The sequence below is a fragment of the Crinia signifera genome, chromosome 7 (assembly GCF_055691185.1).
Source record: "Crinia signifera chromosome 7, ASM5569118v1, whole genome shotgun sequence".
NCBI classification, from domain to species: Eukaryota; Metazoa; Chordata; class Amphibia; order Anura; family Myobatrachidae; genus Crinia; species Crinia signifera.
Genome location: NC_139223.1, coordinates 159,556,151 through 159,571,401, shown reverse-complemented (window position 1 = coordinate 159,571,401; position 15,251 = coordinate 159,556,151). Strand labels below are relative to the sequence as shown.

The 15,251-nt window shown below is 50.1% G+C and overlaps 1 protein-coding gene across 2 annotated transcripts in view; it reads left to right on the top strand.

The window, feature by feature from the left end:
- Positions 1-15,251, top strand: part of NRP2 (neuropilin 2) — a 145,029-nt gene that overhangs the window by 88,058 nt on the left and 41,720 nt on the right. For both annotated transcript variants that reach the window (XM_083154117.1, XM_083154118.1), the window contains exons 11-13: positions 8,325-8,420; positions 9,529-9,669; positions 13,787-14,052. In XM_083154117.1, the coding sequence (XP_083010243.1) occupies positions 8,325-8,420; positions 9,529-9,669; positions 13,787-14,052 (503 nt within the window). The remainder of the gene's footprint in view (positions 1-8,324; positions 8,421-9,528; positions 9,670-13,786; positions 14,053-15,251) is intronic.

Genomic DNA, 15,251 nt, shown 5'->3' with positions numbered 1-15,251 from the left:
CAGCGACATACCGGCTGGGATCCGGTGCACATACACATGTGACCGTGCTTCCTAATGCCCCATTACATGTGCAGGCGGGATATTTGTAGCAGCGACATACCGGCTGTGACCTGGCTTCCTGATGCCCCATTACATGTGCAGGCGGGATATTTGTAGCAGCGACATACCGGCTGTGACCTGGCTTCCTGATGCCCCATTACATGTGCAGGCGGGATATTTGTAGCAGAACATACCGGCTGGGATCCGGTGCACATACACATGTGACCTGGCTTCCTAATGCCCCATTACATGTGCAGGCGGGATATTTATAGTGACATACCGGCTGGGATCCGGTGCACATACACATGTGACCTGACTTCCTAATGCCCCATTACATGTGCAGGCGGGATATTTGTAGCAGAACATACCGGCTGGGATCCGGTGCACATACACATGTGACCTGGCTTCCTAATGCCCCATTACATGTGTAGGCGGGATATTTATAGCAGCGACATACCGGCTGGGATCCGGTTCACATACACATGTGACCTGGCTTCCTAATGCCCCATTACATGTGCAGGCGGGATATTTATAGTGACATACCGGCTGGGATCCGGTGCACATACACATGTGACCTGGCTTCCTGATGCCCCATTACATGTGCAGGCAGGATATTTGTAGCAGCGACATACCGGCTGGGATCCGGTGCACATACACATGTGACCTGGCTTCCTAATGCCCCATTACATGTGCAGGCGGGATATTTATAGTGACATACTGGCTGGGATCCGGTGCACATACACATGTGACCTGACTTCCTAATGCCCCATTACATGTGCAGGCGGGATATTTGTAGCAGAACATACCGGCTGGGATCCGGTGCACATACACATGTGACCTGGCTTCCTAATGCCCCATTACATGTGCAGGCGGGATATTTATAGCAGCGACATACCGGCTGGGATCCGGTGCACATACACATGTGACCTGGCTTCCTAATGCCCCATTACATGTGCAGGCAGGATATTTATAGCAGCGACATACCGGCTGGGATCCGGTGCACATACACATGTGATCTGGCTTCCTGATGCCCCATTACATGTGCAGGCGGGATATTTATAGTGACATACCGGCTGGGATCCGGTGCACATACACATGTGACCTGGCTTCCTGATGCCCTATTACATTTGCAGGTGGGATATTTATAGCAGCGACATATCGGCTGGGATCCGGTGCACATACACATATGACCTGGCTTCCTAATGCCCCATTACATGTGCAGGCGGGATATTTATAGTGACATACCGGCTGGGATCCGGTGCACATACACATGTGACCTGACTTCCTAATGCCCCATTACATGTGCAGGCGGGATATTTGTAGCAGCGACATACCGGCTGGGATCCGGTGCACATACACATGTGACCTGGCTTCCTAATGCCCCATTACATGTGCAGGCGGGATATTTGTAGCAGCGACATACCGGCTGGGATCCGGTGCACATACACATGTGACCTGGCTTCCTGATGCCCCATTACATGTGCAGGTGGGATATTTATAGTGACATACCGGCTGGGATCCGGTGCACATACACATGTGACCTGGCTTCCTAATGCCCCATTACATGTGCAGGTGGGATATTTGTAGCAGAACATACCGGCTGGGATCCGGTGCACATACACATGTGACCTGGCTTCCTGATGCCCCATTACATGTGCAGGCGGGATATTTGTAGCAGCGACATACCGGCTGGGATCTGGTGCACATACACATGTCACCTGGCTTCCGGATACCCCATTACATGTGCAGGCGGGATATTTATAGCAGCGACATACCGGCTGGGATCCGTTGCACATACACATGTGACCTGGCTTCCTAATGCCCCATTACATGTGCAGGTGGGATATTTGTAGCAGAACATACCGGCTGGGATCTGGTGCACATACACATGTGACCTGGCTTCCTAATGCCCCATTACATGTGCAGGTGGGATATTTGTAGCAGAACATACCGGCTGGGATCCGGTGCACATACACATGTGACCTGGCTTCCTAATGCCCCATTACATGTGCAGGTGGGATATTTGTAGCAGAACATACCGGCTGGGATCCGGTGCACATACACATGTGACCTGGCTTCCTAATGCCCCATTACATGTGCAGGTGGGATATTTGTAGCAGCGACATACCGGCTGGGATCTGGTGCACATACACATGTCACCTGGCTTCCTAATGCCCCATTACATGTGCAGGCGGGATATTTATAGCAGCGACATACCGGCTGGGATCCGTTGCACATACACATGTGACCTGGCTTCCGGATACCCCATTACATGTGCAGGTGGGATATTTATAGCAGCGACATACCGGCTGGTATCCGGTGCACATACACATGTGACCTGGCTTCCTAATCCCGCCTGTCGTCACATTATTCTTACCCTAAGAAAACTTTGAAAGCAGATCTCCCCCTGGACATTGCATGCCTGCCCTGATCTCCGGGCGACAGCTGGCACCTCTGCGATCCTTCCGCCAGTCTCAGAGTACATGCCGGCCTGCTGCAGGCTGAGCTCCCCAATGACTAAAGGTTGAATATATCGTATGTCTCCGGGTCACTAAAGGAAGAGGCGTTGCGGTCATGGTGCTCAGCTGCACAGTGGGCCGCGCCATCGGACGTTCCACCGGAGATTGTCCTGCTCAGCATCCCCAAATGACCCAGCTCATTCCTAACCCATTAATACCCAAATGGTCACTTGGGGGTGACTGACATCTGCCATGGAATCCAGCGCTTACATGGATTTGAGTAACTCCGTAATCTCCAGAATCCGTGATTTAGTATTTGTTACATGTTACACGTACCTGTAGTTACATGTTACATGTAACATGTTACAAATGTGAAGATTTTTTATACCGCGCTAGAAAAGCAAAGCAGCGGTTCTGCAATAAAAATCTATTTTTAATATTATAATACAGACAAATAATACATTTATGTATATAAAATACAGTATGAATGTGCTCTCTGCACATGTTACATCTGCCCCCTGCAGTGCAGCATGGTTTGGCCCTGTGGCATGCTTTTCTGATTAACTTACAATAAAGGATCCAGCCTATTGGTACTCTGTATTTGGGCGCTGCAGATCCCTTGTGGCGCTATATACTGTAAATAAAGGATGATAATATACAGTTAGCGATCTAATCCGGTGACGTCATTCTGCCAATACACAGTAACAGACCGCGTTCCCCCAGCTACAGGGCCTCATCTTTCAGCAAGGAGGTTACATAACTGAGGGCAGAGGACAAAATGGCTGCCTGTCAGGGGCACTGAGCACCTGACATCCTTGGCTCTGGCTTCCCTCTGATGTTCCGCCGCTGTGACTCATGCCCTGCATCTGGAATTCATTTTTTATTTTTTTGAAGTTCTGAGGGTCTGCTTCCAATTACCAGGCACTGCCGGCATCACAGTCTGGAGCTCGCTGGTCTGTGCTCAGGACGGGCGTCGCTCTGCCCTGTTCACTTTTGCTCAGCGCATCTCGTGATACTTTCCATTATCTCAGACAATCGTTCTGTGCCGCAGCGCAGTCATGCAGCAGGCCAATCAGGCGCTCCGACAGCCGGCCTTTTGTATTATATTACACTCTGTTTTTGCTTATACATAATCATACCTCTCCGCCAGTGGCGGATTCAGGGGGGGGGCACCCGGGCACGTGCCCCCCCTGTCATTTATTTTGTAGCTGAGGACCAGGGCTTTCCAACGAGCCCAGCCCCGTGTCTCTAGCCCCCCGGAAACCGGAGATATCGCCTGGCAAACCTGTAACGTTTTTTCCCATAGGATAATATGGGACCCGTCAATTCCGACCCCCACCCGGTTCCGACGGCTGCCAGTTCCCGCCCTGGCATCACAGAAGATTGTGGTTGATTTCATTCAATTCCAAATCGCTGGGCCTTCAATATGATACCAGGCTGGTCCAAATCGGTCAATCGGTTCCAGAGATATTGTGTATAAACCGATTTTTTTATTTTTGAATTGTAATTTCATGGCTGTTCATGTTCTTTGAGGGCAGATTACTCTGGAACCAAACGTTCCAGTTTCACTGGACCAAAATCATTCAAAGCCCACACAAAAGTTCTTCAATATGATACTTGTCTCATGTAAATGGGTCAGTTGGTTCCGAAGATATACCCGGTTAAATGAGATAACTGGTTAAAGGGGGGAGGGGTGGTTTTCTCTCCCCCTCACACCAGAAAATGCAGGGACTAGGCTGGTGTAAAAGGGGCCAACCTGGGAATGCATTTTCTGGTGTGAAAGGGGTATTATTTCAAATAGCCGGGACCTGCAGTGCTCTGAATACAGCCAGGCTCTGCCACTGTCAGTGGCTATCACTTCTGCCTGGCGGCGGCTGTCCCCCATTTACCACGAGCATGTATTGCCCCTTGGCAATGAGCATGTAATCCCACATGGCAACGAGCATGGAACCTCTGGCAATGAGCATAGAACCCTTGGCAATGAGCATGTAGAGAAGCAGCACTTATGTAACATAATTTTTAATAGGCATTATGGTGTTTGGCATAACACATAATGGACATAATGGTGTGTAACTTAACGTGTAATGGACATTATGGTGTAAATGTTTAATGCGAGCCTTTGGTGGACAATGTCCCTGTTTATGAAGTGTATTGTGAATTTTGGCTTAATCTGTGTGGCATTATGTGAATTCTGGCTCAATCCATGTGGCATTATGTGAATTTTGTCTCAATCCGTGTGGCATTATGTGAATTTTGGCTCAATCCATGTGGCATTATGGGAATTTTGGCTCAATCCGTGTGGCATTATGTGAATTTTTTCCCAATCCGTGTGGCATTATGTGAATTTTGGCTCAATCCGTGTGGCATTATGTGAATTTTGGCTCAATCCATGTGGCATTATGTGAATGTTGGCTCAATTCTGTGTGTGTTATGATGTAAATTTTGGCTCAATCCATGTGGCATTATGTGAATTTTGACACAATCCATGTGGCATTATTTGAATTTTGGCTCATACCGTTTGGCATCATGTCTAAGGGGCAAGTATAATGGGGTCTAGTATTTTGTTGCATAATGTGTAGAAGTTGTATATGGTGTTGACACGCACCCTGTTGAGTGGCCACACACCCTTTTCTGGAGCGCGCCTTTGGCGCGCGCACAACTACATCCTTCACTTTTGTCGCCATGGTGGGCCTGCGTACTTTAAATGCCAGGGCCTATTTTTAATTCCATTCCCACCCTCTCCTGCCGCTCTCTTTGCATGTACACTGGCACCACTAACACAGCCCCTCCCCCACCCAAACCCTTTTTTATCATGGTGCCCCCCCTGTCATTTTATCCTGGATCCGCCCCTGCTCTCCGCTGCGCTGTAGACCGAAATCACCAGGAAAATGGTGCGGCATACATTGCGTACTGGTGCAAAGCTGCATCACTGCTGACGCATAGAAGGGGCACACGCGCAGTTATCGGTAATTACCGCTACACACAAGGTTTGTCCCTTAGGGAATCTACAAGGCCGATATTTCAGCGATTAATGCTTTAATAATAAAGAGAAATATATATATGTTCCACCTGATCTATAACCAGTATATATGTGCCACCTGATCTATAACCAGTATGTATGTGCCACCTGATCTAGAACCAGTATGTATGTGCCACCTGATCTAGAACCAGTATGTATGTGCCACCTGATCTAGAACCAGTATGTATGTGCCACCTGATCTAGAACCAGTATGTATGTATGTATGTATGTGCCACCTGATCTAGAACCAGTATGTATGTGCCACCTGATCTAGAACCAGTATGTATGTGCCACCTGATCTAGAACCAGTATGTATGTGCCACCTGATCTAGAACCAGTATATATATATGCCACCTGATCTATAACCAGTATATATGTGCCACCTGATCTATAACTGTATGTATGTGCCACCTGATCTAGAACCAGTATATATGTGTGTGTGTATACCAGAGTCCGCGTGTCCCAGTTATTACAGTGCTTATCATATAGGATTCATGAAACGTGGGAAAAAGCGTCATATAGGAAAATAATTCCGTCCTGCGCCTGTAATGTGCTGCGTCGTTAGTCCTCATTATACTTTCTGATTATTATTATTATTATGTGCAGTGACTGGCTGTGTTTGTTATTTAGACATAAAGTTAGTGTTACTTATTGTATCTCGCAGCACCACAGGGTTACTGTATATGATGCAGTCGGCGCAGTTCTGTTGTCTCCTCCCCTGCGCTGTTATCAAGCTGGCTGGGTGCTTGCACTTGGCAGCATTCCGTTCTCAGTAGTTATTTATAAAGCAATATTTAACTTCTTAACAGAGGAAATGCTCCGTCCGTTCCGCTTCTTAATGAGCAATTATTCTGGGCCCCTTCCCTTTCACACCATCCACCCCAGACCCTCGCTGCGCTCTGATGGCCGCACCGCACTTACCTTCTGGGTATAAAGTGTTACATTTTATGGATATGCTAAATAAAATGTGCACGGTGTGAGGATATTACACCGTATGCTGCCAAAGTGCATTTATACTGCAACTACTGTAGTTCCCAGCCCGGGAAACTGATGGAACAACAAAACTGTAATGTCAGCAGCAGCGGCTGTATGAGCCTGAATGGAGCAACACTTGAATTGCTCAGAATAAAAACATTTGAATGCCCCCCCCATAGAGGTGAGGAGCAGCATTAGCCTTTAATGTATAGGAGCTATATATACAGGGGATACTGCAGCTGGAGGGGATACAGTATCATCTGCTAGTAAAATCTTCCATGTGTTGGCTCCTATGTTGCTGTTCTGCATCTCTGTCCTGCTGGGACCGCCGCTGTACGCCCATCTTTGGGAAAGAGACCAGGTGGCTTTTATTGTCCTGTGCTCACATACGCTGTAACCTGAAAGCTGTCCATAAATAGCCTCCAGACAGATAGGGTTAAACTAACCTGATATTAAATAGCAGCGTGGACATACTTTCCACTACAGACAGCATCATGGGTATTAGGCATCAGATGTAATATCCTTAGCAGCTACATAGGTCAGGGACCCGGTTCACGCTGATTGGCGTGGGGGCATAGAGGGTCTCCTAGCATTTTTTGAATTCCCTAGCTGTAGACATAGGATATGTTATAGGGGTACGCAGGGTGGAAGATCCTATTCTGGAGTTTATAGGAAACACATTTCAAAGCCTAATAGCCTGGTTCGAGTTTTCCCCAATGAGTAATGTACGAGAGACTGACGGCGCCCGCTGCTGTGATGTATTATACTGTTGGGGAGCACTTTACGCTGATTCCTGGTAGTAGCTGCCAGGCTGGGGCATAGTACAGGTCTCGCCTGTACTGATGCTGTATGTAGGATAGTACATCTGTAACGGGGGTCTCGTTCGCTGTCCCCCTCCCTTCACGCATACAGATTCCTGGTACTAGAACATTCCCCGGGCTGCCAGGCTGGGGCGTAGTACAGGACTCGCCTGTACTGATTCTGTATGTAAGGGATGCGGTCATCTATTAGAATGAACTTAGGTCTACAGTCATTAGGTCGACCCCACTAGGTCGACTGGCAGGAAGGTCGACCTGACTTAAGGTCGACATGGGCCAAGGTCGACATGACTTAAGGTCGAATTTGCATAAAGGTCGACATGAGGAAGGTCGACTGGTCATAAGGTCGACATGGGTTTTTCACTGTTTTTTGAGCCGACATGTGCCGACAGGCGGTATTTCATGCCCTACCATCCACTAGGGCGTGGTGGGAGAATAAAATAGTGTGCCGAGCGCAGCGAGGCACCGTGCCCGAAGCATCGCGAGCGTCCGATTCTCATTGCCAACTGTGTCCATGTCGACTGTGTCGACATTCGGATAAAAAAACAGTGAAAAACACATGTCGACCTTATGTCGACCTTCCTCATGTCGACCTTATGTCGACCTTCCTCATGTCGACCTTTATGCAAATTCGACCTTAAGTCATGTCGACCTTGGCCCATGTCAACCTTAAGTCAGGTCGACCTTCCTGCCAGTCGACCTAGTGGGGTCGACCTAATGACTGTAGACCTAAGTTCATTCTGACAGATGTCCCGATTCCGTATGTAAGCACTTTATAAGGGATGTGTAATGTAGGATAGTACATCTGTAACGGGGGTCTCGTTCTCTGTCCCCCTCCCCTCACACATACAGATTCCTGACAATAGCACATTTCCCGGGATGCCATGAATCGTGGGGGGCTGAAAATCGTGGGAACGTTATATACACAGGAAATGAGTGACAGATCTGGCTAAATATATAAGAGATTTTATATATATATATATATAGTGGCAGCTCATGTATCTATTATTTCAGAGACCAAGCCGACCTCAGAGACAGCGAAACCCACTATAAAGACAGAAGAGGCGACGACGCAAGGGGCCCCGGAGGAGGAGACCAGCGATTCCACAGGTAGTGACCGCAACAGGGGCATATGAATTTGTTCACATCATTTGCCCGCACACACATACACACACACACAGTCAGAAAATACAAACCCTCCCCCCCCCCCCCAAAAAAAAGACAAATCCCTCACCCCAAATATAACATGGGGTCCCCCCCGTATCGCACAGAGGACACGTCACGTGCCCCCCCGTATCGCACAGAGGACACGTCACGTGCCCCCCCCCCCCCCCGTATCGTACAGAGGACACGTCACGTGCCCCCCCCCCCCGTATCGTACAGAGGACACGTCACGTCGTCGTCGTCCCCCGTATCGCATAGAGGATATGTCACGTCCCCCCCCCCCCCACCCGTATCGCACAGAGGACACGTCACGTGCGTGTGTCCTCCCCCCGTATCGCACACAGGACACGTCACGTGCCCCCCCGTATCGCACAGAGGACACGTCACGTGTCATCCCCCCCCCTATCGCAAAGAGGACACGTCACGTGCCCCCCCCCCCACCCGTATCGCACAGAGGACACGTCACGTGCGTGTGTCCTCCCCCCGTATCGCACACAGGACACGTCACGTGCCCCCCGTATCGCACAGAGGACACGTCACGTGTCATCCCCCCCCCTATCGCAAAGAGGACACGTCACGTGCCCCCCCCCCACCCGTATCGCACAGAGGACACGTCACGTGCGTGTGTCCTCCCCCCGTATCGCACAGAGGACACGTCACGTGTCATCCCCCCCCCTATCGCAAAGAGGACACGTCACGTGCCCCCCCCCTCCCCCGTATCGCACAGAGGACACGTCACGTGTCTCCCCCCCACCCCTCCCGTATCGCACAGAGGACACATCACGTGCCCCCCCGTATCGCACAGAGGACACGTCAGATGTGTGATAGACTAAAGCTTCTCCGGCCCCCATTGCCCCCTGTTTGGGTTGGTGCTGGGAACAGGTGGGCTTCAGTCTAATAAAACATGAAATGTAAGTGAAGGGTCAGAGACCACCTGGATCTTGCAGCCCAAGGTTCTAGTCATTTAGCAAAGGCGACACTGCCGGCTGGGGGGGAGGATTACTAAATATAATATAATCTAAATGTCTAATTATCTGCCTGTCTTTGTTTACAGATTGCCTGGTGCCGACTGGGTTTAATTGCAATTTTGACCATTCTGAAGATGTCTGTAGCTGGACACATGACATTGAAGCTGATTTCACGTGGTCCTTCCACCCCAATAGTCCATGGATGGGGCATTCCGGATCTGCTCCTGGTAGGTGTATTTCAGGGGGACACCCTGGGTACATACAGTATATGTATATAGCACAGGTTCTCAAACTCGGTCCTCAGGACCCCCACACAGTGCATGTTTTGCAGGTCTCCCCACAGAATCATAAGTGAAATAATTAGCCCTGTGTGCACCTGTCGGGTGACCTGGAAAACATGAACTATGTTGGGATCTTGAGAACCACTGGTCTGTGGAATGGCGGGAAGCCACGCCTCCAGTGTCGCCTCAGCCAGTTACATAAGGGGGCGGCAGTCTAGATAAGGTCCAAAGTGATTTCAAATGATGGAACAACATGACAGTAGCACTGGTATCACAGCGTTGGTAGCCATCTAGTAGCTGGTGGTGTGCACAACACTTGAATCCCCCCCATAGAGATGAGGAACAGCCTGTTTTTATATAGTATACTGCCTTTTGGAGCACATTACATTTATCTTATTAAAAAAAAAAAGACAACCTCCTCCCCCTTTAATACAAATAAATGCCAGCTCTTCATTTCCATCGGAAAATCAGCATTGCCGCTGTGTAGGACTACATATCCCATCATTCCCCAGCAGCCTCTATAGCCTCCAAACAGCAGAACTAAGCCTCCAGCCAGATGTGATCATACAGAACAGCGATTTCTTCCCCAGTAATTAACACAGAGACTCCCAAAAACTGGCACTTTAGTAAATCAGAGAAGCGAGTTGCTTTCAGCAGACAAACATTAAATAGTATTTTGAATCTTCCGACATGTCGGCTCTTTTGAAGTCTTCCCATCGGGGGTCAGCGCTCTGCGACGCGGAACCTTGCGCCAGGAAGCAGGGTGCTGGCAGCAACTGGGGGAACTTACCAACAGTCTCAGAAGACATCGCTGCCCGCCCAGCGCCATCAGCCTAATAATGTTTAATTAACATAATGAGTCTTCTGCACGAACTGAAGGGAAGGACCTATTTATATAATCTGTGCTGTGTTTCCTGTCCCCTGGGAGGGTAGAATTGGCTCTTTAGTTTGGTAACCTTTTGTATTACGGCTGCCAGAGTATCACAGGTGCAGCCGTTTTGTTGTATGTGTGTATGGGTGACCGGAGTCTGGACATTGGAGAATATAGGTACATAGCTGCGTATTCGCATCCACCCAAGGGATCACTCTGAGAACAAGTGCATGGGCGATAACCTGTACAGCGCATGCGTTATGTCATGGCATTTTACTGTGGGCGGATACCGGGAGGCAGCAATACACACAGAATGAGGCCCGCTATCTGGTAGCCTTGTGCCCGCTCTCTGCCGCCCTGTCAGTCATATACTGAAGGGCATCGCTGCACAGAAGCAGAAAGACCCCAGTGTTTCCGGCTGCGCACAGAAGCTGCTCTCATACATCCGACCTCGTCCTGGAGAAGAAGGAATTTGCCACAGGCCTCGTTATCGCTTTTCATGCTTGAGGACCAGGAATTCCTGCAGCGGGGACATCTGACAGACAAGGACAGAGGGGGGATCTGTGTTCCTGCTACAAAGCACTTGGCAGTGGGAACTTGTGACTTTAGGGTGGATAGGACACACCTTCCCGTTAGTTCCAGCACTCCGCTGCCTCACATACAGACGTGGCATGTCTGTGTATCCGGTGCTGTATACCATGGTACATGCATGTGCTGCTAGTGACACACCTTCCCGTTAGTTCCAGCACGCCGCTGCCTCGTATCTCCTCACGGTACTTGTTTCCTAGAAGGGCGCCCACGATTTTGATCTTAGGCATCGCAAGGAAAAAAATCGCGTCGGTCGCATCGCCAAAAAATCGCATGCGATGCGACCGACGCGATTACCGCGATTTTACATAGGGAACAATGTTAAATGGCCCACAGACCCCAAATACCCACCCTGAAGTGTGAAATGGCCCCCCCAATTGTTAACGGCACCCCACGATCAACGTCAACCCGAAGCGTGGCGAGCGCAGCGGTACGCGTCCTCCGACCTTTTCATACCCCCACTATCCACGTCGGCGTGGAGTTGAGAATAGAAAGTGTGGCGAGCGCAGCAAGCCACCTAGCCCGAAGCGTGGCGAGCGGATGCGGAACACGCTCCCGAAGCGTGGCGAGCGGACACGGATTACTTAACATGTATTCCGTGTCCCCTCGCCACGCTTCGGGCTCGTATTCCGCGTCCCCTTCGGGCTCGTATTCCGCGTCCCCTTCGGGCTCGGTGGCTCACTGCGCTCGCCACACTTTCTATTCTCAACTCCACGCCGATGTGGATAGTGGGGGTATGAAAAGGTCGGAGGACGCGTACCGCCGCCCCTCGTGGGCTCACTGCGCTCACCACGCTTCGGGTTGGGGGGGCCATTTCACACTTCGGGGTGGCTATTTGGGATCTGTGGGCCATTTAACATTGTTCCCTATGTAAAATCGGTAATCGCGTCGGTCGCATCGCATGCGATTTTTTGGCCGCGTGCGATGCGACCGGCGCGATTTACATTTTACCATGCATTTCTATGTAAAATCGCGGCCATCGCATCGTTCGTATCGCATGCCATTATAATGGCTTGCGATGTACATGCGATGCCCGCGATGGGCGCCCTTCTAGGAAACAAGTACCCTCCTCACATATAGCCGCGAGCAGGAGGCCTGGGCCCGGCACACACCCAGCGCCTGTCTTCTGTTCTCCATGTCCATTATACCTCACTAGCCGCCGGCACCCTCAGATCCTCACATATAGCCGTGAGCAGGAGGACTGGGCCCGGCACACACCCAGCGCCTGTCTTCTGTTCTCCATGTCCATTATACCTCACTAGCCACCGGCACCCTCAGATCCTGACATATAGCCGCGAGCAGGAGGCCTGGGCCTGGCACACACCCAGCGCCTGTCTTCTGTTCTCCATGTCCATTATACCTCACTAGCCACCGGCACCCTCAGATCCTGACATATAGCCACCGAGCAGGAGGCCTGGGCCCGGCACACACCCAGCGCCTGTCTTCAGTTCTATATGTCCATTATACCTCACTAGCCACCGGCACCCTCAGATCCTCACATATAGCCGCGAGCAGGAGGCCTGGGCCTGGCACACACCCAGCGCCTGTCTTCTGTTCTCCATGTCCATTATACCTCACTAGCCACCGGCACCCTCAGATCCTCACATATAGCCGCGAGCAGGAGGCCTGGGCCGGGCACACACCCAGCGCCTGTCTTCTGTTCTCCATGGTACATGTATGTGCTGCTAGTGACACACGTGGTATGTCTGTGTATCCGCTGCTGTATACCATGGTACATGTATGTGCTGCTAGTGATACACGTGGCATGTCTGTTTATCCGGTGCTGTATACCATGGTACATGCATGTGCTGCTAGTGACACACTTGGTATGTCTGTGTATCCGGGGCTGTATACCATGGTACATGTATGTGCTGCTAGTGACACACGTGGTATGTCTGTGTATCCGGTGCTGTATACCATGGTACATGTATGTGCTGCTAGTGACACACGTGGTGTGTCCGTGAATCCGTGCTGTATACCATGGTACATGTATGTGCTGCCAGTGACACGCGTCGCGTGCTGGCACATGACATCTCCCATTGTCGGGGGTCTTACTGAGGGTTACACTGACCGATGGTTCCTCTATAAATACTTATGTTTTATTGCTGCCTCCGGGACCTCTCTACAAACTGCCGAATGTATTTTTAGGCTCCAGACATGAGAATAGGGGGAGAGGGATGATCTAGACTCAGGGTGGTCTCCTCTCTGAGAGACAACAGAAGATAAACAGCTGTGATTGGGTTCTGGGCATGGAAATAGGGGCTGCATGGTGGTGGTGGTGGGGATTTAATCCACCTACTTTACTTCGATGTAACAAGCCATTAAATGTTTGGATGTGAAGCCCCAGCGAGTGCGTTATATAGCTTCATTTCCACCACGTCATTTTTACTTCTGTTAAATCCGTTTTCCTCTTTCTCAGACGCCGTTTAGGCTCCTTAGTTACTAAGAATGACCTCAGCGCTAGTAAATGGCAGCGCAATTCCAGCTATTTATGGCGGATTGTGGCAGCATCGCTCCATTTCTGCTCATACGATGTTAGGAGACATCCGATAATCGCGCGCTGGACGTGACCTCACTAAGTGCTTCTCTCTCTCTGCCTTGCAGTCAGCAGTAAGAACTATCTGAGGCTCCCCAGCAGCGGGAGGCGAGAGGGGCAGCACGCTCGCCTACTGAGCCCCACCATGCACCAGCCCAGATGCGTCCTTTGCTTGGTGTTCCGCTATCGCGCCTCTGGTACAAGCAGCGGAACTCTGCAGGTCCTGCGAAGATCCAGCCAGGAGACTACGTTACTGTGGAAAATCCGGGAAGAGCCTGGGACTGAGTGGAAAGATGGCAGAATCCTCCTACAGAGCTACGAGGGAGATTACCAGGTACGCGGGGTGGAAATCCCCAGTGGGCACTCTGCCCGATGCCCCCCTCATCTAGGGATCAGGTTCCAGGTTGTGCCCTTGAATGATACGTTATATATACGGGTTATTTACTCTGAGGGCCAATTTTTATTTGAATTTATATAACAAATGTGAGCGATTCCCCCCCCCCCCCCCCGAGGGATATATTTATAATGCACGATATGACTATTATACTATATTTGGAGGTTGATTCGTATGTGCTGCCTTCTGGTGTTGGGGAAATGCGGTCATAGGTACAGAGTTCTCACCACGAGATTTTGGCAATAAATTACATTAACAGATCGGAGACGAGGATTAACTTCAAAGTAATTAACAGCATCTGTGGGGGGAGGATTATCACGCCAGGTATGGAACGGCGTAGTTACTGCCCCCCCCCCCACATCATGGCCGATAATCCCTGCATGCGATGGCCCGCTACAGTACACTGCCAAAATCCCAAGGTCACATCAGTGTGATGATCTGGCTACTGTATGTCAGAGCTGGGGAAAGTCCGTTTCACATTGGTAGTCGCCAACGCACGGCTGAGGATCATTTCTGCTGTAAAACCAAATTGTGTAAATTGTGATGTCATCATCTGTGATGCGTTCTGTTTGTGGGTGTCATAGAAAAAGACCAAACAAAAACTCTAAATCCCCCACCACCTTCCCGCTGTTCCCCCTATTATATCACGTGTCACCTGTGTTGCTGATTACGAGGAGCCTTAGATTTGTCTCCGGCGCCATTGCGCGCAGGATCTGGGAGCCCTGACGCTGTGCATACATCATGATGATAATGTATTGTTAGCGGGTGCGGGAGAGCATCTGACTTCCAGGAGATTTGTATTAAGAGGATTTATGGTGTTTATTTTAATATTAGAGTAAAATCTGGATGACTCCCATCGGAGGCTTCAGTTAAGCAGACTTGTTTTCCGTCTGTTTTCTGTGTTGTTATAGCAACTAAATGGTACGCTGCTTGTTATTCCGAAAGCAGTGATCTATAGCAGCGCCCGGCCTTTGTGGATGGCAATAGGCTTTTGATGTATTCGGCAGAATGGTGAAGTGTTGTCTCGCGGTTCTCCGATCCCTGTAGTTAGATATGTATGTATCCGCTCCGTGATTCAAGTGTGATTGTGATCTTACAGATATGACAATCAGCCAATGGACTAAAGGAAGGCATTGTAC